The sequence below is a fragment of the Euprymna scolopes genome, chromosome 34 (assembly GCF_053919585.1).
Source record: "Euprymna scolopes isolate OS-2025 chromosome 34, ASM5391958v1, whole genome shotgun sequence".
Taxonomy (NCBI): domain Eukaryota; kingdom Metazoa; phylum Mollusca; class Cephalopoda; order Sepiida; family Sepiolidae; genus Euprymna; species Euprymna scolopes.
In genome coordinates this window covers 2,529,071-2,556,442 of record NC_136515.1, presented here as the reverse complement: position 1 = coordinate 2,556,442, position 27,372 = coordinate 2,529,071, and the positions used below count along the sequence as shown (strand labels likewise).

General features: G+C 32.9%; 1 protein-coding gene across 5 annotated transcripts in view; it reads left to right on the top strand.

Annotated features, from left to right (window-relative positions):
• LOC145259083 (uncharacterized) overlaps positions 1-27,372 on the top strand; it is a 202,858-nt gene that overhangs the window by 103,259 nt on the left and 72,227 nt on the right. For all 5 annotated transcript variants that reach the window (XM_080116719.1, XM_080116723.1, XM_080116722.1 and 2 more), the window contains exon 2: positions 26,881-26,976. In XM_080116719.1, coding sequence (XP_079972845.1) covers positions 26,907-26,976 — 70 coding nt within the window. In that variant the 5' untranslated portion in view covers positions 26,881-26,906. The remainder of the gene's footprint in view (positions 1-26,880; positions 26,977-27,372) is intronic.

Sequence of the window (27,372 nt, the reverse complement as noted above, 5' to 3'; positions counted from 1 at the left end):
TTACTGTACACATAGATTCGAAAAAGTTGTCAAAAAACAAATATATAACAAATAAATGTTATCAAAAGGCAAGATAAGTTACTTTTCTACCAAACTGGATATATTTTTCGTGTTTTTATTCAATGTAACATGTTTATTCAGCTCGAAAACCATACAGTGTTTACCGATGTATTGGAACATTCAAGATGGCGTCTGATTCTCTCTTTAACACGGTAAGTGTGGGAAAAGATGTTATAAATAAGAAACCGGATAAAATCAAGACCGTCTTTATAACGAAGGCCACGATAAAATACGGTTAAAAACTCCCTCAATATATGTTACCGTGACATAGGTTGACATATATTCGGCGGGTTTTTAATAGTATTTTGTATAGTTTTTTTTATTTATAACACCTTTTTCCAAACTTACGGTGTTAAAGAGGGTGTGAGACGCCATCTTGAATTTTCGAATACATCGGTAAACACTGTATGTTTTTCGAGCTGAATAAATATGTTACATTGAATAAAAACACAAAAAATTATTCAGTTTGGCAGAAAAGTAACTTATCTTGCCTTTGATAACATTTATTTGTTATATATTTGTTTTTTGACAACTTTTTCGAATCTATGTGTACAGTAATACAAACCCAACATTTGATAAAAGAACATAACTGTCCCCCTTCCAATCTTAGAATGGTCCTCGTTGACAACATAAAAATTATACAATATGAAAATAATATTTAAAAATTAAAAATTTTTTGAAGCGTTATATATTAGAACCCTTCAACCCACTATAAATGATATCGCATTTGAGAAAAGCCGTAACGATCTAAAATGTCTTGCGTAGTTCGTATTGGACGGACTTTGTTAACGGTGTCCACGAACTTGCTGATTTTAATACTCAAATTTTTAACTGACCTATATTTTTAATCGACCTATATTTTTAATCGACTTTTCATTGATTCTATATATTTTAACTTATCGCCGTTTACTGTATATTTTAGTTTTCACTTTTAATTCTCATTTTCGATCCTTCGGACTTTTTACTTCAACATCTTGTGATGATTCGTGGGCGAATCGAAAGCGCTCATGACAGCAACAATTATGGAACTTTTATTAATATTTTTGATTTTCATACGAAAAAGATTATACGGAACAGCGAAAATTTTTAAAAAATGAACCATGAAGCAAAATGTCTCCGTTGCATTTAATAATTTTTGATTGAATGAAAAAATGCTACCTAAATATACCAATTTCATATATATATATATATATATATATATATATATATATATATATATATATATAAAAGTGAACGTGTCTGTCTGTCTGTCTGTCTGTCTGTGTACATTTCCCTACGCAATAACTCTGTCAATTTTTAGTCTATAGACTCGAAATTTGAAATACCGGGTACTGAGATTTGGGAAAATCGATGTGACGGGTGTCAGCCAGAAATTTGGCTGTTAAGGGGTCAAATTTCAACGATTTGACCTTTAAGAACTCTACCAAACTCCTCCGACAATTTTGGGTCTAGACACTTGAAATTTTAGATATAGGTTCCTTGAACCTGGATCTAATTTAATAAAGTGATTTGAGCCCGAAACTATAAATTTTAAGGGGTAATAATAGGGGTCAAATTAAAAAAAAATTTACTCTTTTTTTTTTTTTTTTTGCTCAGCATACACCTCCAAACACCCGGGCAACGCCGGGCTGAAATGCTAGTATATATATATATATATATATATATATATATATATATATATATATATATATATATATATATATATATATATACTAGCTGTACCCAGCCCCGCGTTGCTGTGGCTCAGTTTGTTAAAATGGAACACATTCCTCAAGAAAAATTGCATTTTGTTCGTTTATTTACTTTTATTATTTTTTGCAATTTTTTTAATCAATAAAAGTTATTTTTTCCCCCAAAAAAGATTTATTTTTTACCATAAATGGTTAGGTGAAAGTTTTTTTTTAAGGAAAACTTGCACTTTTGTTGTTTTTTTTTTAAAGAAATTTGGCAGTAAACGTTTCTCTTTTAAAACGGAATTTTTATTATAAAAAGAACAGATGAATGCTTTACATGAACACTGTAAATAGTTATGTGAATGTAGAGAAAAGTTTGATTCTTTTTTTCATGAGAATGTACAAATTATTCTTTTTTTTAACAGATGTTCAGAAAATAAACAGAAAAATACTTCCATCATTAATTATGCAGAAAAATAAATAAAATGTTGATTTAGTGTTTCAACATTATGCTTATAAATTACGATAAACTTGCTGAGTATGCACTGTTTTACGGTTGTTGTAAAAGTGGAACGGAAACTTAAATTTCACTCCGTTTTAATCTTTCTTAATTTTTTAATTGTGCCACCCCAAACGAATATAATCAAAACAGTAACATTCAACAATTGTACTTTATGTATATAAAACACAAAATATTTATTAAAAAAAAAAAAAAAGTTAATAACGAAAGGGAAATAATTCCATTTTTAAACGAAAAAGTCAGTTTGGTATATCTTTTTTTTATTTTTTACATAAGCCCAGCTTACCATTCACATTGGAAATGTCGACATTTATAGGTTGTCGGGTACGTTTGCAATGAATAAACACTCCAATCTAGTAGATGTATCAGAATTTTTGTAAGAATTTTTTACACCCCTATCACGAAACTGCGAATAAAATAAAAAAAATCTCGTAATTTCTCTTTTAAAAGTGGGTTGGTTATTTTCTTTATGGATTATACTTCCAAAATAAACTATTAAAGTTGTTTTAAAAGTAATAGAAATATTTTTTTCTTTTTAAAAAACAGTAATGAATTTTACGAACTCAATATTTTTCAATTTTTAAACTTTAAAAATCTATTTCTCTATTGATTCTATTTTTACGATATTTTCAGGGTCAATGTGAAATTTTATGCTTTTTCCAATAAACCGAATATAATATTTTAGACAAACGTTTTTTTTTTACATTCACGCCCCCCCTCCATTTTCAAGTGTCTATTAAAAAGTAAATAATTAATTTACACACCAAAGTTTTATATATCACAAATTGAAGAGAAAAGGTCAATAAATAATATATTCAAATTTAAAACAAAAAAAGTAGTGTTTTTTTTAGAAATTTACCTGTAAAGTCCAAAGTTTAAAACCTTTTTTAAAAAAAAAAACACGTTGTTTGTTTTGTTTTGTTTTTTTTTGTTTTTTTTTATGAAACCTTGGTCCTTGCTCCTTTTAATTGAAAAAAAATTAGAGCTTGAGTTACATTTTTCGAGGAGTTATAAGCTTGGAAAGACGGGGTGGAATTATTCACTATTTTTCACGAAATTTCTAATACACCTACCAATCTACCGATGTTAGAACGGCTTTCGGAATAGACACCCGTAACCTTGCCAGCATACCCGAAAAGCTATAAAAGTTCACGTGTCGAATGTGAATGATGAGTTGGACGTAATGTAAAAATGTACCGAATTTAAAAGGGAACAAAATTCAAATTTCCGTTCCATTTTTACAACAACCGTAAAGCAGAGCATTCTATGCAAATTTTACACAACTTACTGTATTAATGCTATTTTTTTAAGCAAAAAAAAAAAAAAAATATTTATGTTTGGCTATAAATTCCTAAACTCATTTTACCCTAAATAATTTAGGCGACTGAAATAGGAATCTAATTGAATTTTTTATTTCCTGATAGTATGTGAGAAATTTATTTTTCTTCGAATTCATTAATACGGACTTTGGGGGCTTTTTTCGGAATGTTCCTGTAAAAATTATGTTTTATTGTTACAAATTACGATGCTTTATTTATAAAAAAAGCAAAAATAAACTCTTGCGTTTTTTATTTACTACTGAAAACCATAACTTTAGTAAAGGTATTTTTTGTTTAAACAAAATAAAACATGTTCACTAAGAGTTAAGTAAATATAATTAGTTCATTATATTCTGCGATCATTATTTATTTATAAATACTGAATTTTTCATTAAAATTGGTTAATTTCCTGATTTTTAGTGAATTTTTGAGTAAAGGGAAGGGTCAAAATGTTTATACACTTTGAGCGTCGGCATTCATTGTATGTTCCTACCATTTTTCGATGAATATTTGATAGTAAAGCGACCACGTGCGGTTAATTTAAATCAAATTTCAATCACATGGTTACATTATCAATAATCATGTGATTAAATCCATTGAAAATTTACCGATATTGCAAACACATTATGTTTACATTAAGCCTGTGAGACCAAAATATATTTTTCTGACATTTACAAAACCCGCGAGGTCAGGAGAAAGAAATGTCCAGAAAATCGCTAGATTTTGAACTTTTATCATCTGAAATTTTCAAAAATCGCTAATTCACCCCCCCCCCCAAAAAAAACTCCATATTTTAACTTCCTACACTAAAAAAATTATAAATATAGTATATTCAATATATAATATGTTCCGTGTTTTCTCACTATATGTTTCTGGAATTATATTGAAGCGGTTAGCTTCCCAGAAGGCTTATATATTTTATCAGCTAGTTTTACCTGTTTTTTTCAAAGAGGGTATTTTTTTTTTTGCAAGAAACAAATCATAAACTCAAACTTTTTATTATAAAAGTTAAATTGAAATATACTGCAAATTAAACATTACAATAATTGTGCAACATATTTTGAAATTAGAAAAATAAAAAAAAACAAAAAAACTTTGTTTTAGCATGTTAAAAGTATTTAGGTTGGTTGATAATTAAATTCTACTGTATTGGTATAAGTTTTGTTTTTTTTGTTATTTTTGCATTTGTTTCTTTCTTTTTACAATTTTCGATTAAATACTTCTAAATTAAGCGGGATTGCTTAGATCATATTTTAAAATAAACTTCGGAGGTTGGAATACCCCCCACCGAAAATGTACTTGGAAAAATCGATTTTATAGCGAGATTTAAGAATGATTAGCCGAAAAAAAGTTGAAAAACAAAACAAAAAAATCAATAAATAATTGTTACCAAAGGCAATAAATGCTACTTTTTTTTACTTACATGAACGAGTTTATTTTATGTTTTAAAGTATTTTCAAGCGCTTTTCTTTATTTTTTAATCTAAAATTGTGGGTGTGTGGGTGCGAAATACCTCCAGATTTTCTAGAATTCCCCGCTAGATTGCAAACGAAATCTCCAGATCTAGCAGGAAAACCGCTAAATTGGAAACACTGGTCACGTGACAGGAAGCGGTAATAAATAATTGTCTCAAAATAAAAAATGGCCTATCGATACAAAGAAAACCACCTATTTATCATAGAAAAAATTAAGTATAATGTTATAATTAAAAAGAAATATATAAAAACACACATGGATATAGTAAACATATTATACCAAAACGTGGAAGCCATCCGTCGAGTGGTTTTTTAGACTATTAATTGCGAACGAACCAAGAGTTACATTTATATATATATATATATATATATATATATATATATATATATATATATGTATGTATATATATATGTATGTATATATATATGTATGTATATATATATGTATGTATATATATATGTATATGTATGTATATATATATGTATATGTATGTATATATATAGGTATATATATATACATATATATATATATATATATATATATACAGAGAGAGATAGATAGATAGATAGATAGATAGATAGATAGATATTTTCCTAAACGTAAAAATATACTTGAAGACAATCTATCGATTTTAGTTTTACTGTTTAAAGTTTTATCATTATTACCAGCAATGGAAGATGTTGCTTTTAAAAAAAATCAAATAAAAATGATAATTAAAAGAATAGTTCGGGCATCAAATTTTTCCGATTCCGATACCGATTCCGATGCCCTCAAATATTCCGATTTTTCCAATTCCCGATTCCAATTAATCGTCTCAACGCTAATATATATGAAAAGGGAAAGGAGTGGCTGGTTACTTTTAATGCATCTAAAACCAAGCTTCTATCTTTACATCATCATCAACGTTCTGATCCCCATCTGGCATCAATTAAAATGAATGGCTCTCGTCTTGTGGAGGCCTCAAGTTTTGACAAGCTTCTGGTCTTGGCGTTTATTCCAGATCTTAAATGGAACACGTGCATCAAACCTGTTGCCAAGGCTGTTGGAAAAATGGTAGGATCCTTCTATCGATCCAGTAGATATCTCACTGCTGATGCAATTCTCTATCTATATAAAAGCCAAGTACGTCCAACGATGGAGTACTGTTGCCATATCTGGGCAGGAGCTGTTAGAAAGGACTTGTCCTGCCTTGATAGAGTTCAAAGTAGACTTGGTAGCCTCATAGGAGATGTCCTTTTTTTTCTTCCCTGCAACCTCTATCTCACAGAAGAGATGTTGCGAGTTTGTCTGCTTTATCGTTATTTTCATGGAAAGTGTTCGACTGAGCTCCAATCTATGGTCCCCCCTCGCCAAACTTTCACAAGAAAACCTCGTCTAGCTGAAAACATTGTCAATAATTACCCCCTCCCCACTCTTTATCTGTGCCTAAACCTAAACATACATTCCATGAACAAACCTTCTTTCTTAGAACTGCACGCCTGTGGAATTGTCTTCCGTTTTCCTGCTTTCCAGTTGACTACAATATGGTTGTGTTCAAGTCTAAAGTAAACAAGTTCTTGATGTTCTTGATGAACCATTCCACTTGTTAACAAATTTACCGGATTTCCATTACTAACGATTACTTTATTGTCCAACTGACTACTGTACACTCTTAACCATTATCCTCGAGTTGTCTCTGGGCCTTAATAAGTGGTTATGCCTATGTAAAAAAGACAATATATATATATATATATATAATATATATATATATAAAGAGAGAGAGAAAGAGAGAGAAAGAAAGAGAGAGAAATAAAAAGGAACAAACCGAGTTATGTGTTCATCAACGTTTCATCTTTATTTCGAGATTTCTGGATAAATAAAGACGAAACGTGATGAACACAACTCAGTTTGTTTCTTTTTATTTCTTTATTTTGTCGGAATACTATTTCCATTATTTTCATCTCATATATATATATATATATATATATATATATATATATATATTTATACACACTTTTCATCTTATATATATATATATATATATATATATATATATATATATATATGGAGTATTGTTATCATATATATTCAGAATTTTAAATATAAGCATTTATATATATATATATACACGCACATATATATATATGTATATATATATATATATATAATGCTTATATTTAAAATGTATATATGTATAAATATTTTTAACCTTTATATATTTAATTTTAAATATATAAGAACGTAAATATAGAAAATACTAATCATAGTGGGGGTGATAAGTAGTTAAATGGATTAATCCTAATCTTATAAATACAAGACTGATAAATTAAAAAATATATCCATTTTTAATTTGGAAATTGATGAATCACACAGGTAAGAAATTCATTTTTATAGCATGAAAATGTTAATAATTGCAATTAAGAATAGGAAATTGGATCAAATGTTTGTAACATGTCTTCTTCCTAAGATTAAGGGTGGTGGTGTTTGATCAACACTGCTGGTGAGCCATGATGTAATATACTGTTTTGTTTTTAAATCCCCGAAACAGTGTTTCATGGTAAACAACTGATGACCTCTTAAAAAATAAATTATTAGTACTATAGTAAATTCGAGAGCGAGTTGATGCAGTGATTGCAGGTGATTAAATGACTTACTGACTAGATAGTTTTCTAACGAATGATAAAAAAAATAATTTTTTATTTTCTTTGTATAGTTTTAAAGGTTAAAAACTTCAAAGACTATACATATATATATATATATATATAATTTAAAGGAGATTAGAACAGAAAGTGCTCGTTGTAATTTAGATATATAATAAGCTCGATAGTTAAATGTCCTAGAGCTAATTCAATATTAAGTAATGTGATTTATAATTTAAAATTTAAAATCAAATTTTAATTAAATTAAAAATCCATTTCATAAGAAGGAACAACAACAAAATAAGTCCTTCTTATGAAACATATCTACAATTACGTATATAAACTCGACCTGTTATATTATACGTAATTATATTATTATTAGCTCCCTATAACAGGTCGAGTTTATATACGTAATTGTAGATATGTTTCATAAGAAGGACTTATTTTGTTGTTCCTTCTTATGAAATGGATATTTAATTTAATTAAAATTTGATTTTAAATTTTAAATTATAAATCACATTACTTAATATATATATATATATATATATATATATATATATATATATATATATATATAAAATCACAATTTAGTAATTTAAATTTTATAATGAGAAATGGTTAAGCTTTAAATCTAGAATTTTTATTATATGCAAGACAAAGAATACATTTCAATAAGTATATTTCCTTAACCTATAGGTTTTCGATGTTTATCCATCTCCTCAGAGGAAAAAATATTAACAAATATTATAAATGGTTCATACCTAATTTGCTAAATGTAATAAACATAGAAAATCATAATTAAAAGTGTATAAAGTTTTTAAATAATAGAGTAAGGGAAATTATATATTGGTTCAAAATGAAAAGGATATTTAATTTCATATCCAAATTGTATGTTTGTTTTTTTCACGTTTTATTCCTCCTTCGCGTAACGAGTTCGAGCCTGTCTGCCTACTACTACCACTTTTTTTTTCTGCTCAACACACACCTCAAAATACCCGAGCAACGCCGGGCACTAAACTAATTGATCAATTTACATGATTTTTGGTGTACGATATTTTCTTTCCGTCACTGGTACGTACATCATACAGATTTTTTTTTTATAATATAGGAGAAATTCTCGACAATCATCTCTCTCTCTCTCTCTCTCTCTCTCTCTCTCTCTCTCTCTCTCTCTCTCTCTCTCTCTTTCCCAACTGTATCCGATAATGTAGTTGCAATTAGTGATTTTTTTTTTTTTGCTATTACTCCTGGAGCAATGGTAGTACCTGGCAGGGTTTCATTAGTGTGCTGAAAGTGACACTATTATTTACGGATTGTTTGTTTACTTGGTTTTATGGTACGGGCAGTTCTGCATTTGTTAGGGGGCGATAACTCCAATTTCTTCTTGGTCAAATAACTCGGCAAATAAATAACATTTTTTTTTTTTTGAATAAAGTAAAATTGTCACTGTAACAAAATACAATTTTAATTTTTTTATGGAACCTGTTGAAGGGTCAACAATGTTATATATATTATATATATTATAGAGTTTGTATTACTGTACACATAGATTCGAAAAAGTTGTCAAAAAACAAATATATAACAAATAAATGTTATCAAAGGCAAGATAAGTTACTTTTCTGCCAAACTGGATATATTTTTTGTGTTTTTATTCAATGTAACATATTTATTCAGCTCGAAAAACATACAGTGTTTACCGATGTATTGGAAAATTCAAGATGGCGTCTCACACCCTCTTTAACACCGTAAGTTTGGAAAAAGGTTTTATAAATAAAAAACTATACAAAATACTATTAAAAACTCGCCGAATATATGTCAACCTATGTCACGGTAACATATATTGAGCGAGTTTTTAACAGTATTTTATCCGGTTTTTTATTTATAACATCTTTTCCCACACTTACCGTGTTAAAGAGAGAATAAGACGCCATCTTGAATTTTCGAATACATCGGTAAACACTGTATGCTTTTCGAGCTGAATAAACATGTTACATTGAATGAAAACACAAAAAAATATATCCAGTTAGGTAGAAAAGTAACTTATCTTGCCTTTGATAACATTTATTTGTTATATATTTGTTTTTTGACAACTTTTTCGAATCTATGTGTACAGTAATACAAACCCATTTATATTTTTGCCGCTTCTACACTATCAGAACGAAATTTCGGAAATCGTAAAACTGAATTTCACGTGAAAACAATGATATCTACGTATTCCTCGTATTTTTAAGATGGTTATATCCAAAAATTATGAAGATCGATAATGTAGAAAGTTTTTATTACAGAAAACAGAAAATAGAATTTGAAGGAAACGATCGTATTTGCTTATGTAAAACACGGGAAAGTTCAAAAGGGAGGTAATTTTCTGTTTCGATTTAAACCAGATAGCCGCAATTTATCACCTGCTAACACGATTAAAGTTTTCTTTTTAATAATTCAGTAATATTCAGGTAATTTCGATTGAATAATTTGGAAGCTAACATTGTTATTTATTAGAATTGACAAAAAACAGGACACCCTAACGATACCAGTGTCAGAAACCGATCTTGAGAATGCGTGAAAAAAATTGAATAATTTGACCTCCTATCTTTACAAGCTACTTGAAAAATGTAATTCAAACCCTTTTTTTTTTAATTAAAGGAGCAAAGACAAAATTTTTAAAAAAAATAACAGGTTTAATAGCATATTATGCAATATTTGTTTTGTTTTTTAAATCGGTTTTCTTTTAAAAAGATTTGAAGAAAATCAACGAAATTTTACTTACTTCGGTTATAAAAAATCGATATAAATTCCAAAAAAATCCTATAAAAGATACTATGGAATGTTTAGTTCCATTCTTCCTTGTTTAGAATTTATCCATATTTATATTTTAAATTCTATTTATTTTTTAAATAAAAATTATTTTTAAACAACTATTTGAAAAATGCACGATTACGCAGCATTTTACGTCTTTATTGAATAACCGGAAATAGCGGTTTGTCCTTGTTTAGAACTACGGCTGGATAGAAGGCAGTAAAAACCACACGTTCGCGTTAGCTGTCTAGCCTGTATGTGAGGAAATATGTGTTCCCATAGATTAAAAATAGTCAAATCTTATAAGTTTTTGTCTTAAAAAAAAGTCAAGAAATTTTTTTTCTCAAAGAAATACATTAATTTTTGATTTATTATATTTTTATTCTTCTTTATCGAGTAAAATTCTTTATTTAATATCTAAAAAAAAAGAAAACATTGAATGAAATAGAAACAATTGTCGTCAGCATCCATTACTTACTGGACAATATACATAGGACATAGGCTTCCAATTAAAAAAAAAAATCAACGTGGTTTAAAAGATAAAAGGTTTTACACTTTGGAATTTACAGGTAAATTTCCAAAAAACACTTCTTTTTTTTTTTTTAATTTACAATATATTATTTATTGATCTTTTATCTTCAATTTGTGATATATAAAACTTTGGTGAGTAAATTAATTATTAAAATTTTAATAGGCATTTCAAAATGAGGGGGGTGAATTTAAAAAAAAAACGTTTGTCTAAAATATTATATTCGAAAGAATTGGAAAGAGCATAAAATTTCACATTGACCTTGAAAATATCGTAAAAATTGAACCAATAGAAAAATTTTGATAGATTTTTTTAATTTTTAAAATTAACTCATAAAATTCAATTGATTTCATTACGTAAAAAAATGGCTGCATGAAGACGCGCCAGCACTTTGTAAACGTCGTTATTTAAAAAATAATATTTCTATTATTTTTCAAACAACTGTAATAGTTTATTTTGGAAGTATATTCCATAAAGAAAATAAACAACCCATTTTTAAAAGAGAAATTACGAGTTTTTTTTTATATTTTATTCGCAGTTTCGTGTTAGGGCTGTCAAAAATCCCCAAAAAAATTCTGATACATCTACCCTAACGATCGCTAACAAGAAAATAACTATTCGCCGCTCATAAACACACCTATTGAAAGCCTTATTCCATGTGACTAGCGTGCACTATTAAAATAATTTCCACACACACACACACACACACACACACACACACACACACACACACACACACACACCTAGGAATTCTCAAAACAAACTTGCACACACCTACGGTTTTGAAATGAAAACACAAAAAATTCTGTTCACATTTGGTAGGCGGGTGTTGTTGTCCCACCCAATGTAAACAGAATTTCTGTTAAATATTAAACTGTTCTTCTGCTCGCTTGATGTTGGCGTGTTACTTATGGATAAACGGTTAATTAAACTGCAGAAGCACTGTGATATATAAAACTTTGGCACATAAATTAATTATTTACTTTTTAATAGACATTTCAAAATTGGGGGCGTGAATTAATTCGACCCCCTGTCTTTCCAAGCTTATACCTACTCAAAAAATGTAATTCAAGCCCTATTTTTTTCAATTAAAGGGGCAAGGACCAAAGTTTCATTAAAAAAAATACAAACAACGTGGTTTAAAAAAAAGGGGGGGTTAAACTTCAGACTTTACAGGTAATTTTCCAAAACACTGTTCTTTTTTGTTTTGAATTAGAATATATTATTTATTGATCTTTTATCTTCAATTTGTGATATATAAAACTTTGGCACATAAATTAATTATTTACTTTTTAATAGACATTTCAAAATAGGGGGGTGGCGTGAATTAAAAAAAAAACGTTTGTCTAAAATATTATATTCGGTTTATTGGAAAGAGCATAAAATTTCACATTGACCCTGAAAATATCGTAAAAATAGAATCAATAGAGAAATTTTGATAGATTTTTAAAGTTTAAAAATTGAAAAATATTGAGTTCGTAAAATTCATTAGTTTTTTAAAAAATAAAAAAAATGTTTCTATGACTTTTAAAACAACTTTAATAATTTATTTTGAAAGTATAATCCATAAAGAAAATAAACAACCCACTTTTAAAAGAGAAATTACGAGGGTTTTTTTTTATATTTTATTCGCAGTTTCGTGTTAGGGGTGTCAAAAATTCCTACAAAAATTCTGATACACCTACAGAAGCACCTGTTGAAAACTATATACGTTATATAATTGATTACCCCCACTCAAAAAAACAAAACAAAAAAAAAACGAAAAACAAAAGTATGTTTTTGTATTGTAATTATTCTGTATTTTCACGTAGCTATTTAATAAATAAAAAGCTAAAACCTAAATTAAACTTGAAAATATTACTTTTAAAAACTAGCACGATAACATAAGTGCCTTGACAGAGTACAAAATAGACTTCGTGGCTTAGTGGGGGATGCCCTTTTCTCTTCCCTGCAACCTCTCTCCCACAGAAGAGACGTTGCGAGCCTATCCTTGTTTTATCGTTATTTCCATGGCAGGTGCTCGTCTGAACTCCAATCTCTGGTCCCCCCTCGCCAATCTTTCACGAAAAACACCCGTCTAGCTGAATCCACTGTCAAAAGATTCCCCACTGTTTATCTGTGCCTAAATCAAAACGTGGATTCCATGAACAAATCTTCTTTCTTAGAACTGTACGCCTGTGGAACTCTGTTCCGTCTGCCTGCTTCCCACCTGACTACAACCTGGATGTCTTCAAGTCCAACGTTAACAAATTCCTAATGAACCGCCCCCTTAAGTAAACACTTCATCAAATCTCCACACTAACGTACTGTACTTGCAATAACCCTTATCCCTGAGTGGCTTCCGGGTCGTGATAAGTGGTGACCACCGTGTAAAAAAAAAAAAAAAAAAAAAAAAAAGAAAAGAATAACAACTAGGTACGGGCAACAATAAATGAATAAAAATAGGGGGACCTAGTTTTGAAAGCCGATTTATCATAATTTTTTGTTTCCGGCAACTTTTTGATTGTATTTGAAAGATTAAGGATTAAACTTAATTTCCTAAAGGAAAAAAATATTTGTACACGTAAAAAAAAAAAAAAGTTATGAAAAATGTTTTCGCGGCGAGCTTATCAATTTAGCTAAATTTTGAAGTTAAATAAATTCATTTGTAAAAATCCTTTAAAAGATAAATATTAGTTTCCTGGGTCTATTTCAAAGATAATTGGTAAAGTAAAATCCTAAGGTATCGAATTAAATTAAAAAAAACAAAAAAAACACCTTGTTTGTACACAAAAAATAGCTGAATTAGTTAAAAAAAAAAAAAAAAAAACGAATGATTTTGCCGTTCGCAAAAGCGCAACAAACCGTACTTTCGCAAACACGGAATATACGAAGGTCCCAAATCTGAGAAAGTTGAAAAGCTGTCTGGGAATGGCATCATCTAATTAAAAGGAGGGAGGGGTGCTGGGTTTCTTTTTTCCCCCAGACGTGCATCCGTACATTTCTATTAGCCGCTCATAAACACACATTTACCTATTGATATCCTTATTCCATGGGACTAACGTGCACAAGTAAAATAATTTCTATGCACACAACTGCACGAGCCTTTTGTAGTCTAACACAAAAACACGCGTTCACATTTTTTTTTTTTTTTTTACATGGTGGTCACCACTTATCAAGGCCCGGAAGCCACTCAGGGATAAGGGTTATTGCAAGTACAGTACGTTAGTGTGGAGATTTGATGAAGTGTTTACTTAAGGGGGCGGTTCATTAGGAATTTGTTAACGTTGGACTTAAAGACATCCAAGTTGCAGTCAGGTGGGAAGCAGGCAAACGGAACAGAGTTCCACAGGCGTGCAGTTCTAAGAAAGAAGCTTTGTTCATGGAATCCACGTTTTGATTTAGGCACAGATAAACAGTGGGGAAAATTTTTCACAGTGGATTTGGCTAGACGGGTGTTTTTCGTGAAAGATTGGCGAGGGGGGCCCAGAGATTGGAGTTCAGACGAGCACCTGCCATGGAAATAACGATAAAACAAGGACAGGCTCGCAACGTCTCTTCTGTGGGAGAGAGGTTGCAGGGTAGAGAAAAGGGCATCCCCCACTAAGCCACGAAGTCTATTTTGTACTCTGTCAAGGCAGGATAGGCTGTTTTTAGCAGCTCCTGCCCAGATATGGCAACAGTATTCCATCCTTGGACGTACTTGGCTTTTATATAGATAGAGAATTGCATCAGTAGTGAGATATCTTCTGGAGCGGTAGAAGGATCCCACCATCTTTCCAGCGACCTTGGCAACAGACTTGATGTACGTGTTCCATTTCAGATCAGGAGTAGAGGTCAAACCCAAAAGCTTGTCAAAACACGGGGCCTCTCCCAGATGAGAGCCATCCATCTCAATTGATGCCAGATGGGGATTAGGGCGTTGATGATGTAAAGATAGGAGTTTGGTTTTAGATGCATTAAAGGTAACCAGCCACGTCTTCCCCCACTGAACCACGCGTTCGAGATCAGAGGAGAGAGAATCAGAGAGAACTGTGTCATTTACAGCCTTTGATGTGTTGCCATAGATGGTCGTGTCATCAGCATAGATGTCGATGAATGATTTAAGTATGTGTTTAGGGAGGTCATTGATGTAGATAAGGCAGAGAGTTGGGCCCAGGATTGACCCTTGAGGAACTCCAGCATTAATACTGCAGGTCTCTGATTTTTGTCCATCGACCACTACTCTTATGAGCCTATCGGAGAACAATGATTTAATGATTGAGAAAACACTTCCAGTTATACCGTAGCTGGAAATCTTGTCAAGTAGAACTTTATGCCATACCTTGTCGAAGGCTTTTGATATGTCAAGAGCTATATTACTGTTCATATACATACGCGCACACAAACATACGCGCACGTCCATACACGTACATATATTCACGTTCGCGTACATACACTCACATTCACGTGTATACTCACATACGCGCATACGTACGCACACATGGATAACGTCACTTCCCCTTCCGAGATGAGTGGTCGGCGCACCAGCTGCCGCCGTTTCAGCAGGCGCGCGCGCCCGTGCCTCACGCCACTTGCTACTACGTGGGACAGTACGTACACCTTACACGTTTTCTATCTCCATGGCCTGGATTGCCTTTTTCTCATTTTCTCTTTCTCTCTCTACGACAATAGACTTTCCTCCTCACCAGCTAACAGCAAGAGACACACACCAAACTGGATTGACTTTCTCTCTTTCTCGCTCTACGACAATAGACTTTCCTCCTCACCAGCTAACAGCGAGAGACACACACCAAACTGGATTGACTTTCTCTTTCTCTCTCTACGACAATAGACTTTCCTTCTCACCAGTAAACGGCGAGAGACGCACGCCAAACTAAACACGTGCTGTACCCTTTTCTTTCATTTGTTTCTTCACGAAATAAATCCTAGTTCGTTTAATTCAAGTAAACGCGTTGTTCGTTCCTTCCTCAAAGCAATTCATTTTTCCTTTCCCAATTCAAATCATTATTCCTAATTTGCACCACCTCAATAAATTGGTGACTGACGTGAAACGAACACGCATGGTGACCCTACTTTATTTTAATGAATTGTTTTGAGCGAGACGCGCGTTTTATTTGATAAAGGAAAAAAAACGAACTTTTCAACAAAGAAAGACAAGTGAGCTCCTACCGATAAGAACCTCAAAGAACTACAATGACGAGACCCCTCGTCAGACTCGGCAGAAAACAAACACACACACACACACACACACACACACACACACACACACACACATATATATATATATATATATATATGAGCAAACAGTTAATAAAATATGTTAAAAAACACTTTGAAATGAGTTAAAAACATATTTAATCTGAAAAGGAAACACTAGATAAGTGGATAGTCCTTAATCCACGGAGTTTCGAAGAAATAATTTCCTTCTCATCAGAGGGTAGGAATTAGCAAAATGCGGGATCGGATATATATATATATATATATATATATATATATATATATATATATATATATATATATATATATAAGCGACCGAAACGATGAGTTTAATAGTCTGAATAAACTAATTCAAATTCGCCCACTCCCTGTTGCATCATTTTTATACGACGTCCATATTTTTTTAACCACTCGAATATTTTTAATATGATTAAATTACTTTAAAGCCAAAAAAACAAATCTTCCATTTGAATGAATAATGTGAAAGCTTGACTGGTTTAGTCACCGCACCTTCTTTTCAGGTAGTTTGACAGTATTATTTTCGGAATTTCCAAGTGCATTTTTCTTTTTCTTTTTTTTTTTTTTTTTGTCACGACATTAAATTCCGTTCACATCCACAATAACAAAAGCTTATTTATTTATGCGTTCAAACTGGCAACAAAAAAAAAAAAGTTTGGTATGAGTAATCGAAAAACATGTTTTTATTATTATTTTTTGTTTATTTTTTTGTTACTCACTAGTAGTTTTCACAGTCATTATCAGTGATTGCTCCAAAACTTTTAATGGTACAGGCTGGGAGGAGTGCTGGGGATGCCCAAGCATCTGTCCTTTTTACTCCTATTCTAAAAGTGCCCTTTTCAGAGGAATATATTATAGGGGCCGGTGCCCCACCATTATATTTTTGCTGTTTTTTTTTTTTATGTGAGCACTTGCCCTGAAAAGGTTCTCTGCGCATCACTGTTATTAAATGGGGCACTATTAGCCATGATAATGTGTTTGAAAAGGTTTCTAATAATCATTAAAGGAAAGGAGTTTTGTCTTATTAGCATCAAATGATGCCATCTGTTTATTTCTCCATTCCATTACAGACTGGAGGTAATTTTTCAGCCATTGCTTGTTTATACTTGTTCTTTGTTCGAGCAATCTATATTAAGCTCAATGGATGACCAAATGGGTCACGTTTTTTTTTTTTTTTTAATTATTTTGCCATATTTACTCAAGGTGGGACGATTAATCAGAATTGGAATGAAAATGTACTGATTTTCCGATGCCAAAAATGACTCTTTTAATTGTCTATTTTTTTTTTATTATTTGATTTTGTTTAAACAAAATCTTCCACGCCCGATAGTAATAATAAATCAATAAATATTTAATGATTTTAAATAACCAGTAAAACTTAAATCGATAGATCATCCCCCACAAGTTAAATTGCGTCATAGTTACCCTAAACACTGCAGATTGCCACTGAAACCTAAGCGACTACTATGAATTATGGATAATGCCTACAGAGTCACATCAAGTAGGGAGTTGAGCAGCGACAACGTCTGTCCACCAGGTTCCCAGTACTCTCTGCATGCACTCTTCCAGTGGAGATCTGGCTAATTCTCTTTGTCCTTGGTCTTTCCATCCTCTTTGACCCTTCAAGAATACCTTGTATGATTCAAGCCGTTTAATAAAAGTGAATAGGTGCGCTTATTCATCTATGCATTCAAAAAAAAAATGGTCTGAGTAATCGAAAAATATGTTTTTCACATTATTGTTACTCACTGGGAGTTTTCACACAAGTCATCATGCAACTTTTGGGCATTTAGCAGTATCGACAACAAAACGAAAAAGTGATCAAAAAACAAATATATATAAAGGGTGAGACGATAAAATCTGTAGACAAAAATTTGACAAAGTTATTGCCTAGGGAAATATACACAGACAGACACACAGACACGTTCACTTTTGTAGATATACTAGCATTTCAGCCCGGCGTTGCCCGGGTGTTTGGATGTGTATGTTGAGCAAAAAAAAAAAAAGTGGTAGTAGGAACGCAGGCTCGAACCCGTACCACAAAGGAGGAAAAGAATCGGGTATAACCTAACGTTTATGCTGTTACGACCACTGCCAAACCAGAGGTGACATTTTTTAAAATTAAGGCTAGACAATCTAAAGGAGAGGATAGCTTTCAAAAATATCGGCGACTAGCAATCGGTGCCCGGCGTTGCCCAGGTGTTTTGAGGTTAATGCTGAGAAAAAAAAACGGTCAATTTTTTAAACTTTGACCCCTATTATGACTTCTTAACATTTATTGTTTAGGGATCAAGTAAAGGTAATAAGTTAGATCCATGTCCAAGGAATCTATATCTAAAATATCACGTGTTTAGACCCAAAATTGTAGGAGGAGTTTGGTAGAGTTCTCAAAGGTCAAATCGTTTGATAGCGAGGCCAAATTTCGCGAATTTGGCCTTTTTTTAAAGCAGTTTGGCCTTCAAAATTTATGTTTGGCCTTTTTCTTCACCGATGAAATCTGGGGACGCAACGGAAATTTTCGGCTAAAAAATGTTGTTACTATGCACATCTATTTATTGAAATACAATTTGTGGCAAAATTTCAGGAAAAACTAATGGATGGTTCTCTCGCAATAGTCCGGACAATTCGCTAAATTATCTCGTCAAAACCTTAAATCTCGAATTTTTGTGCATTTTTTTTCGGGGGGGGGGGGGCTAATTTGGCATAATAGTGTCCATTTAATAGTATTATCTTGAAAAAAATAAAAAAATAAGGAAAATTACCAAAAAAACAAACAAACAAGAACAACAAAAGTGTGCCGTATTTTTAAAAGTTTTATTGCGTTGTTTTTATTTGCTTTTTTTATTTCATCGGTGAAGAAAAAGGCCAAACAGAAATTTGAAGGCCAAACTGCTTTAAAAAAAGGCCAAATTCGCGAAATTTGGCCTCGCTATAAAAATCAAAATGGGGAAATCCCCCTACTTGAACTTTCTGTTTAATTAATAATGACTCGCTTGTAGCGTTGATTTTTTTCTTTTTTCGCTATAAAAAAATAACTACTTGATGAAATTACGTGATTTTTTCTGTAGGAAAACTTTATCCCATGACGAGTACGTACAATATATATATATTTTTTTAAATATTTCCATTTTTTAATGTCAATGGAAAACTGCACAAGTACCCAAACCCGAAATGTAAAGACCACGAGTGAAGGCGCTTTTTTTTTTTTTTTTTTGGTTTAGTTTCATAATGGCGGCCGTGATGTCGGAGGTTCGATTGTTAGATTGTAAGTTTCGGATTTTTTTAATTTGTAAATCGCAAGTTAGGAAAAAATTAAACCCTTCCAAGATGGACAATAAATCAAGCCATAATATTTTATGGTAAAGGTAAGAGCCTACGAACCATAGTTTTTTAGGAGATGTGATTATTGGATTAACCAATCAGAAATCGTCTGTGGCACACACATCTCTGTTTTTATAGATATATAGAAGATAAAAGTGACCCCCCCCTGTAGAAAAGTGTCTAATTGAAGGGGAAGATATTAATGTTTTTAGCCAATTTTTTTATATTTGTCGTCTGAAAGGTTTAACTTTAAAACGATACTGATCTTGATAAAATCCGTCGCCTCTATTGAAAGTTTAAGGCTAACATGCAAACAGACATACATACATACATTTATATATTGGTAACTAAAACTTTTCGACCCAAACTGATGAAAAAGCTTGCTCTATCTCTGAATACCCTTTATGTAAAATTTCAAATATTTAGACAAGAAATTTTCTGAGTAATTTGGAAGAGACCGCAGAGGTAAACTTTTTTTTTAACTTTGACCCCTATTATGACCCCTTAAAATTTATTGTTTTGGGCTCAAATCAAATTAAGTTAGGTCCATGTCCACGGAACCTATATCTAAAATTTCAATTGTTTAAACCCAAAATTGTCGGAGCAGTTTGGTAGAGTTCTCAAAGGTCAAATCATTGAACTTTGACCCCTTAATCACCAAATTTCTGGCCAAAAACCAATCACATCGATTTTTCCAAATCTCAGTACCCTGTATATCAAATTTCTAGTCTGTAGACTAAAAATTGACAGAGTTATTGCGTAGGGAAATGTACACAGACACACAAACACACACAAACATACACAAACACACACACACAGACACGTTCACTTCTATAGATATATATTGTGACGTGTTCCGGGTCTAGCCTCGGGGTTAGGAATTTCGCAAGAAATTCTATACCCAAATACACGTCGTAAGAAAAAGAAAAAGTGTGGAATTTTGCCGGCCGTAATAATATCACAACCGCATGGCATTTCCCAAGTTTCGAATCAGTGGAATCGTCATGGACTACCGATAACATTCACGTTTAATAATAAAGATGACAGGGAATTCAAAGGTCGGACACCAACTGAATATCGTTAAAATATATAAATTTATTATTCAAACAAAAAAACAAATGAAGGAAATAAAAATAAAACAGTCATAATGAGAGTCCAGTCACAGACAATATCAGATCAGGATGGAGGGGGGGGTCGTTGGTGGAGATATATTATTTTTCCTCTTCCTTTTCTCTCCTTTTCTTTCTTTTCTTTTTTGATAATACACAGAATCACAGTTAACACAAAATATTAGAATATTCAAAATGAAAGTCGGGTCACAGACTTTGGCAAAACATAAAGACACAGACCAAACAAAATATTGGGATAATCAAGATGAAAGTCGGGTCGCAGACAATATCAGGTTTGGATAGGGTTATGATTTCTCTTTTCTTTTGATGATGCATAAAGTCACAGTTGAAACAAGCATTAGAACAATCAAAGTGAAAGTTAGGTAACAATATTCTTTCTCTCCTTTCTTTTCTTTTTCCAATTCTTTCACCTTTATGCTTGGTGAGGAAAGAAATTATTTCACGGAAAGAATTCGACTGTCACTGAGCGGGCTGAGGGGGGGGGTGAAATATGAGAGAATGGATATCGAACGATACTTAGCTTTTTTTGTGGGAATTTCTCCCCTGACGCGTGCATTTCGATGACATGATAATGTCCTTAGTTTTTCTTTATCACCTCTTTTTCTTTCTTCGTCATCTTCGATATGCGGTTTGTCCTGACAAAGTTCTCGGGTAGAATGGCTTTTGTTAGATTGTGTTGACCAAGGTAATTCCATGTTGGAGTAAAGGTCCCTTTTTGGTCTCATGGCCGTCCGCCAAGTTGAGTTGAGCTAATCATTTGTCGGTCACCATGCATTGTCAACGCAGGTGCATATTCCTGCTTTTTGGGGAGCAGAAAATATTGCCATCGTTTCACAACGGTTATCAGCTTGAAACTAAACTTTTTCGCGCGTTTTCTTTCCGCGCTTAACGTCACGATCGCCTGATGTCGGTTGTCATGGTTATCTATGTTTGTGTGGGTGTTTTACTGCTGCTTATAGTTGATCACTGAGGGAGGGAGGGTCTGTGTCGTTCGATCGTTCGCTGTTCAACTTAGGAAGAGGAGGTCTTCTGCTTGACTTGAAAGGAGGGAAGGGGAGATCTGTCTGGCTTGACTTGGAAGGGGGGAGGGGAGGTCTGTCTGGCTCATATCTATATATCCATTATGATATAAGGAGGGGGATATATATGTTTCTCCTAACAATATATATATATAGATAGATTGATAGATAGATTTGTTTAACAAAAATATATACGCATACATAAATATATATGGAAACAATTTTGTGTTTACTATAAACTTTTTTCGCAAATATTATGCAAGTATAAATCATGTAGAATATCTGCATGAATATAATTACACGTAATGGTTTACTAAAAATGATTATCCCATTAAAAACCCGAAGCAACTAATAGGGAATTAATTAAAATGAATCTTTAAAAGAATATGCAAATTAGCTAGATCGTTTGCTAGTCAATGCAATTCCACAACCCATATATATGAGAAAATTGTATTTTCTTTTTAAATAAATAGAAAAGAGGGTTTTTAATATGAATATCGATACACACAAAAGAAAACCGAATTTATAAGAGGATAGATATATAGGTAGATAAAAGCATCCACTTACAATAATGTTTTGCTGTATCACAGCTCATCAGTGCGGCTATACTTGCCAGGGATTGAACCTACAACCATCATTGATAATCCAGCAGTTCTAACTGCTGGCACATGAGACATATATAGACACTCGCCCACCATTTTTACATTGCTTGAGCTGCTTATTTACAAACAAACAAACAGAGAGCCTTGCATCAACGCTAATTAAACAGCAGATATTATTAAAGTGTTATATATATATATATATATATATATATATATATATATATATATATATATGAGCAAACAGTTAATAAAATATGTTAAAAAACACTTTGAAATGAGTTAAAAACATATTTAATCTGAAAAGGAAACACTAGATAAATGGATAGTCCTTAATCCGCGGAGTTTCGAAGAAATACTTTCCTTCTCATCAGAGGGTAGGAATTAGTAAAATGCAAGATCGGATTTTGCATACAAAAGTATTTGATGAAACAACAAGTCAAGATCTTACTTGAAAACAAAATAAGTTAAGCAGAGGGAATATGGTAAAGAAAAAGGTGATTACACATGAATGGATAGTCTGGGGGAAGATAAAAAATCCAGTGACGGTAAAATTCAAATGTAAAACTTCAAGAAAGTTAAAAGAATTTCCATTTGTACAAGCATATATATATATACATATATATATGTGTGTGTGTGTGTGTGTGTGTGTGTGTGTGTGTGTGTGTGTGTGTGTGTTATAGAGGGAATTGGGAATTAGACCTGCAGTCTAAAGAGCAAAGTTTATTCACGTATCGGCCGAGAAATGCATGGGTGGACGCCGTCGAAGCTCGGTTCCGTCCCACATATTTTTGTTAGCTATGCTAGTGGTACAAACTAAAATGAGCGGAGTTAGCACTGCATACGTGCGCACGCACGAACGCATGCACGCACACACGCATCTGCGTGTGTACTTGTTTGTATAACACTATTCACACGCACACATTCACACACAAATACATTTTTGGTTTGTGTGTGTGTGTGTGTGTGTGTGTGTGTGTGTGTGTGTGTGTGTGTGTGTGTGTGTGTGTGTGCGTGTGTGTGTGTGTGTGGTTGAATAGTGCTATACACACACGCACATATATATATATATTTATAGATATACATTTCTGTAGAAATATATTTTCTTATATATATATATATCCTTATATAAGATGCTTAATGTGAATACAGAGCAATATATAGAATAAATGACAAAAATTTATATTCCAATATATATATATATATATATATATATATATATATATATATATATATATATATACATATATACATATATATATATATATATATATATATATATATATATATATATAGAGAGAGAGAGAGAGAGAGAGAGAGAGAGAGAGATAGAGAGAGGGAATTAGACCTGGTGTCTAAAGAGCAAAGTTTATTTTAATGTATTAATACTTTAAAACAACAGTACTCATTGTACTGTAGATATATAATAAGCTCAATAGGTATATTTTTATCCTAGAGCCATATTAATATCGTGTATAGAGATTGATAATTGTCAATTATGAATCAGTTTCAAAAGATGAACAAACAAAATCAAATTGAATGTACAATCGTTTCAGAAACGATATTCATTTTATTAAAATGAAGAATAAGTATTGACAATAATTGACAAATACTTTGTTTTCGAAGATAATCTCCTCATCAGCAAAAGAGGGAGGGGGAGAAGTCTAAGACACCAAAATAAAATAAGCATTTTTGTAGTAATGTGGATAGTTCTTATTGAGTTGCATTAGAAAATTTGTTTTAAAGTACGTCAGTGCATATGTGGGCATGTTGGTGTATTTTTGCCACAACAAAGATCGTAACTGTGGCCAAAAACTTCATTGAGCTATGTTCTCAAGCGTTGAACTGTCCAGCGATGCATTTTGAGGGTGCTGGCAATGGTCCTGTTGTCATGACTTGGATCGGTAAGGAGCATTGGTTGTACAGCAGCTCATCTCCAATCTCACTCGTTGAACATTGTGTCACTTTCAGACATGATAGAAGGCTCCTATCGCACTTGGAATTTGTACGCAACTGGCTAACTAGTAAATGGTCTGCAACAAAAACAAAACAAAACCGGTTTTCATCAAGCGGAAATGGAATAATGTCGTCTTTTTTAGAGCGACAATTTTGTTATTCCACCCTGTAAATCAGTCTTTTATATTTCACACAGGCAACGCTAGTTGTTTATAACTTTAAAAAAGAAAAACAATAAAAAAAAACAAAAAATAGTATTAACACGATATAATAAAAAAAAATCTTAAGTAAAAAAAAAAAACACTCTCAGGCAACATCGGGCTTAATTGCTCGTTCATAATACAAGTGGAACATAGTGCATATGAGCACGTGGGGAAATATCAGCAGCAGCAAAGGATGGCTGGCTTGCGAAGAGATTAGCAGCAGTAGTCGAAAATATGCATATGTAAATAAAGAAGTGTACGCAAGAAAAAAAAGCAAAAAAAAAAAGGAAAGAAAAATGCAACATGTGCTCGAGGCGGAAGAAAAGTGTGTGTCAAAGAAAATGGACGTGTAAAGTCGAATACAAGACTAGGCTAGCTGTGACCGGCATGTAGTCAGAGGAAGGAGGAATACACTAGGTTAAATGAACCTGTGGCACCGAGAGACATTTTTTTAAGTGGTGCCGGAAGTAAATAATAGTAATAATAACTTCTTATTGTCATATTTGGGCTGGTGCATCTGCTACTAATCTCTCGCTCCTAGATAAGGTTTAAAAGAGTCGCCAACCTGATAGGTTCTGAGCTGTCATCTAAGCTTCAGCCTCTGTTCCATCAACGAAATGTTGCATCCCTCTGCCTGTTCTACAAGTATTTTAACAGTGAATGCTCCGACGAACTGTAAGCACTTGTATCCCCTCAACGTAAATACCCCCGACAAGCAGAAAAATTCCACCCCTTCACATTTGAGATCCTTAGATGTAAGAGAACCTTCTACTCCAGTAGTTTCTTCCCCAGAACCGCTAGACTTTGGAATTCCCTTCCAGAACCCTGCTTCCCCAACTGTACTGACATGCAGAAGTTCAAGTGTAATGTGAACCGACATCTTGCTGCCCAACTCTCTGCATAGTGTTGTATTATCTCTGTAATAAAGGGTTGAGTGTTTGATTATCTTATATATTTATGTTGTATCATAAAGGGAATCGTGTGTGAGTGACATGTATTTTCAGAACCTACCTCTGCTTCTTCGATGTTGGACCATCTGGAATTTCTCGTCCTGGAGGGAGACTTGATACCTGTTTTTGGATGAAAATTCAATCACTCCAAGACAAGGAATTAGTTCTATAGTTTATTTCACTTTTCCCAGATGTCTTGCAGAAAGTGGAAATGAAATCGGCCTGTGTGGGTTCTTCTTCTACACACGTCAGCGTACGTCCCCCCCCCAGTGAAGAGGAGGAGACAACGGGAAGCCGTCCGTTCTCTTCTGAGTCCAAATCAAATCTCAACGATTCAGCTAATCTGATCACATGACTCACATGCAATCAAATCAGCTGATCTTTTACTTCCGGCCAACGTGTCTACACTATAACTCACCTCTTCCCCCCCTCTCTCTCTCTCTCCCTCTCTCTCTCTATTCCTTAACAATAGTACCCTTGTAGCTTAGGTCCCTGATAGTAGCCCCCTACATCAAAGTGGCAATATGCCTTGTTTGGGGTGAAAATGTAATTTTTTTAAAAAATAGCAATATTTATTAAAAAAAAAAACATGTTGATGCAGATTTTTAGGGTTTTTTTTATTTTTAATTTTTTTTTTATTTTGCATTTTCACCCCAAACAAGGCACGTTGCCACTTTGATGTAGGGGGCTACTATCAGGGACATGATTGCAGGGGTACTATGTGGGGAGTTTAGCAGCAAGATGTCTGTTTACATTACACTTGAACTTCTTCATGTCAGTACATGCTGGTTGGGAAGCTGGTTGGGAAGCAGGAACCCGGAAGGGAATTCCAAAGTCTAGCAGTTCTGGAGAAGAAACTGTTAGAGTAGAAGGCTTTATGGCATCTGGGGATCTCTAATGTGTAGGGGTGGGATTTTGCTGCTTGTTGGGTTTGTTGGGTGTTTTTGCCTCCAGGGGATATAAGGGCTTGTAGTTCATCAGAGCATCTACCATTAAAGTACTTGTAAAACAGGCAGGGATGCAACATTTCATTGATGGGACAGTGGCTGAAGCCTAGCTGACAGTGCGAAACCTATTAGCTTGGCGGCTCTCTTTTGAACCCTGCCCAGGAACGAGAGACTAATAGCAAATGCACCAGCCCAAATGTGACAACAATACTCCAGACATGGACAAATGGTGGCTTTGTAGAGGTACAGAATACTTTCAGGTATAAGTAACTTTCTAGCACGGTAGAGAGAGCCCACCTTCTTTGCAGCAGACTTGGCAATGCTCTCGATGTATCTGTTCCAACTCATGTTCCCTGTTAAGCCGAGGGGTTTGAAAGAAGTACTTTCAGGTAATGTATCTTTAGCCATAGCTATTAGTGGTTGAGAAAGTTTCTTGCAATTATTGAAGGAAACAAGCTTAGTCTTAGCAGTATTGAACATTACCATCCATTTTTTATCCCATTCCACTATAGACTGGAGGTTTTCCTATTTCTCTTTTTATATTTTTCAGCAATTGCATCAGCTCCAACACAAGGAATGATGCAATCCGTTTCTGTTTGTGTTGCAATGTTATTTATTGTGCAACTGATGCAGTGTCCGTGCGCAGGTGAGTAATCGAGTATTCGATATATATCTGTTTATATATACATATATATATATATGATTGCAACGCCTTGTCACACGAGTGCCAGTCTCTCAGACACTTAAAGTCCATGAGCCCAAAAATGACTTCGCTCGCCACAGGACCATTTTAATAGACAAATGCCTGAGGGAGTATCTATACACAGATGATGTTACAGAGTCTTAGCTTTGTACAAATACTAAGTCTCTCTCTCGGTTCAAAATGTTGAGATCCAGCAACAAGCAAGAGCAAGATAGCCAGCAACAAGTTAAACTGCAGACCAGCTTAATGCGGGCACTAGTCTCCCGCTTTATGGTCTTTTAACTCAGAGATTTGCTTCTCCTAAAAATGTTGCCTTCACCACGGCATATATATATATAT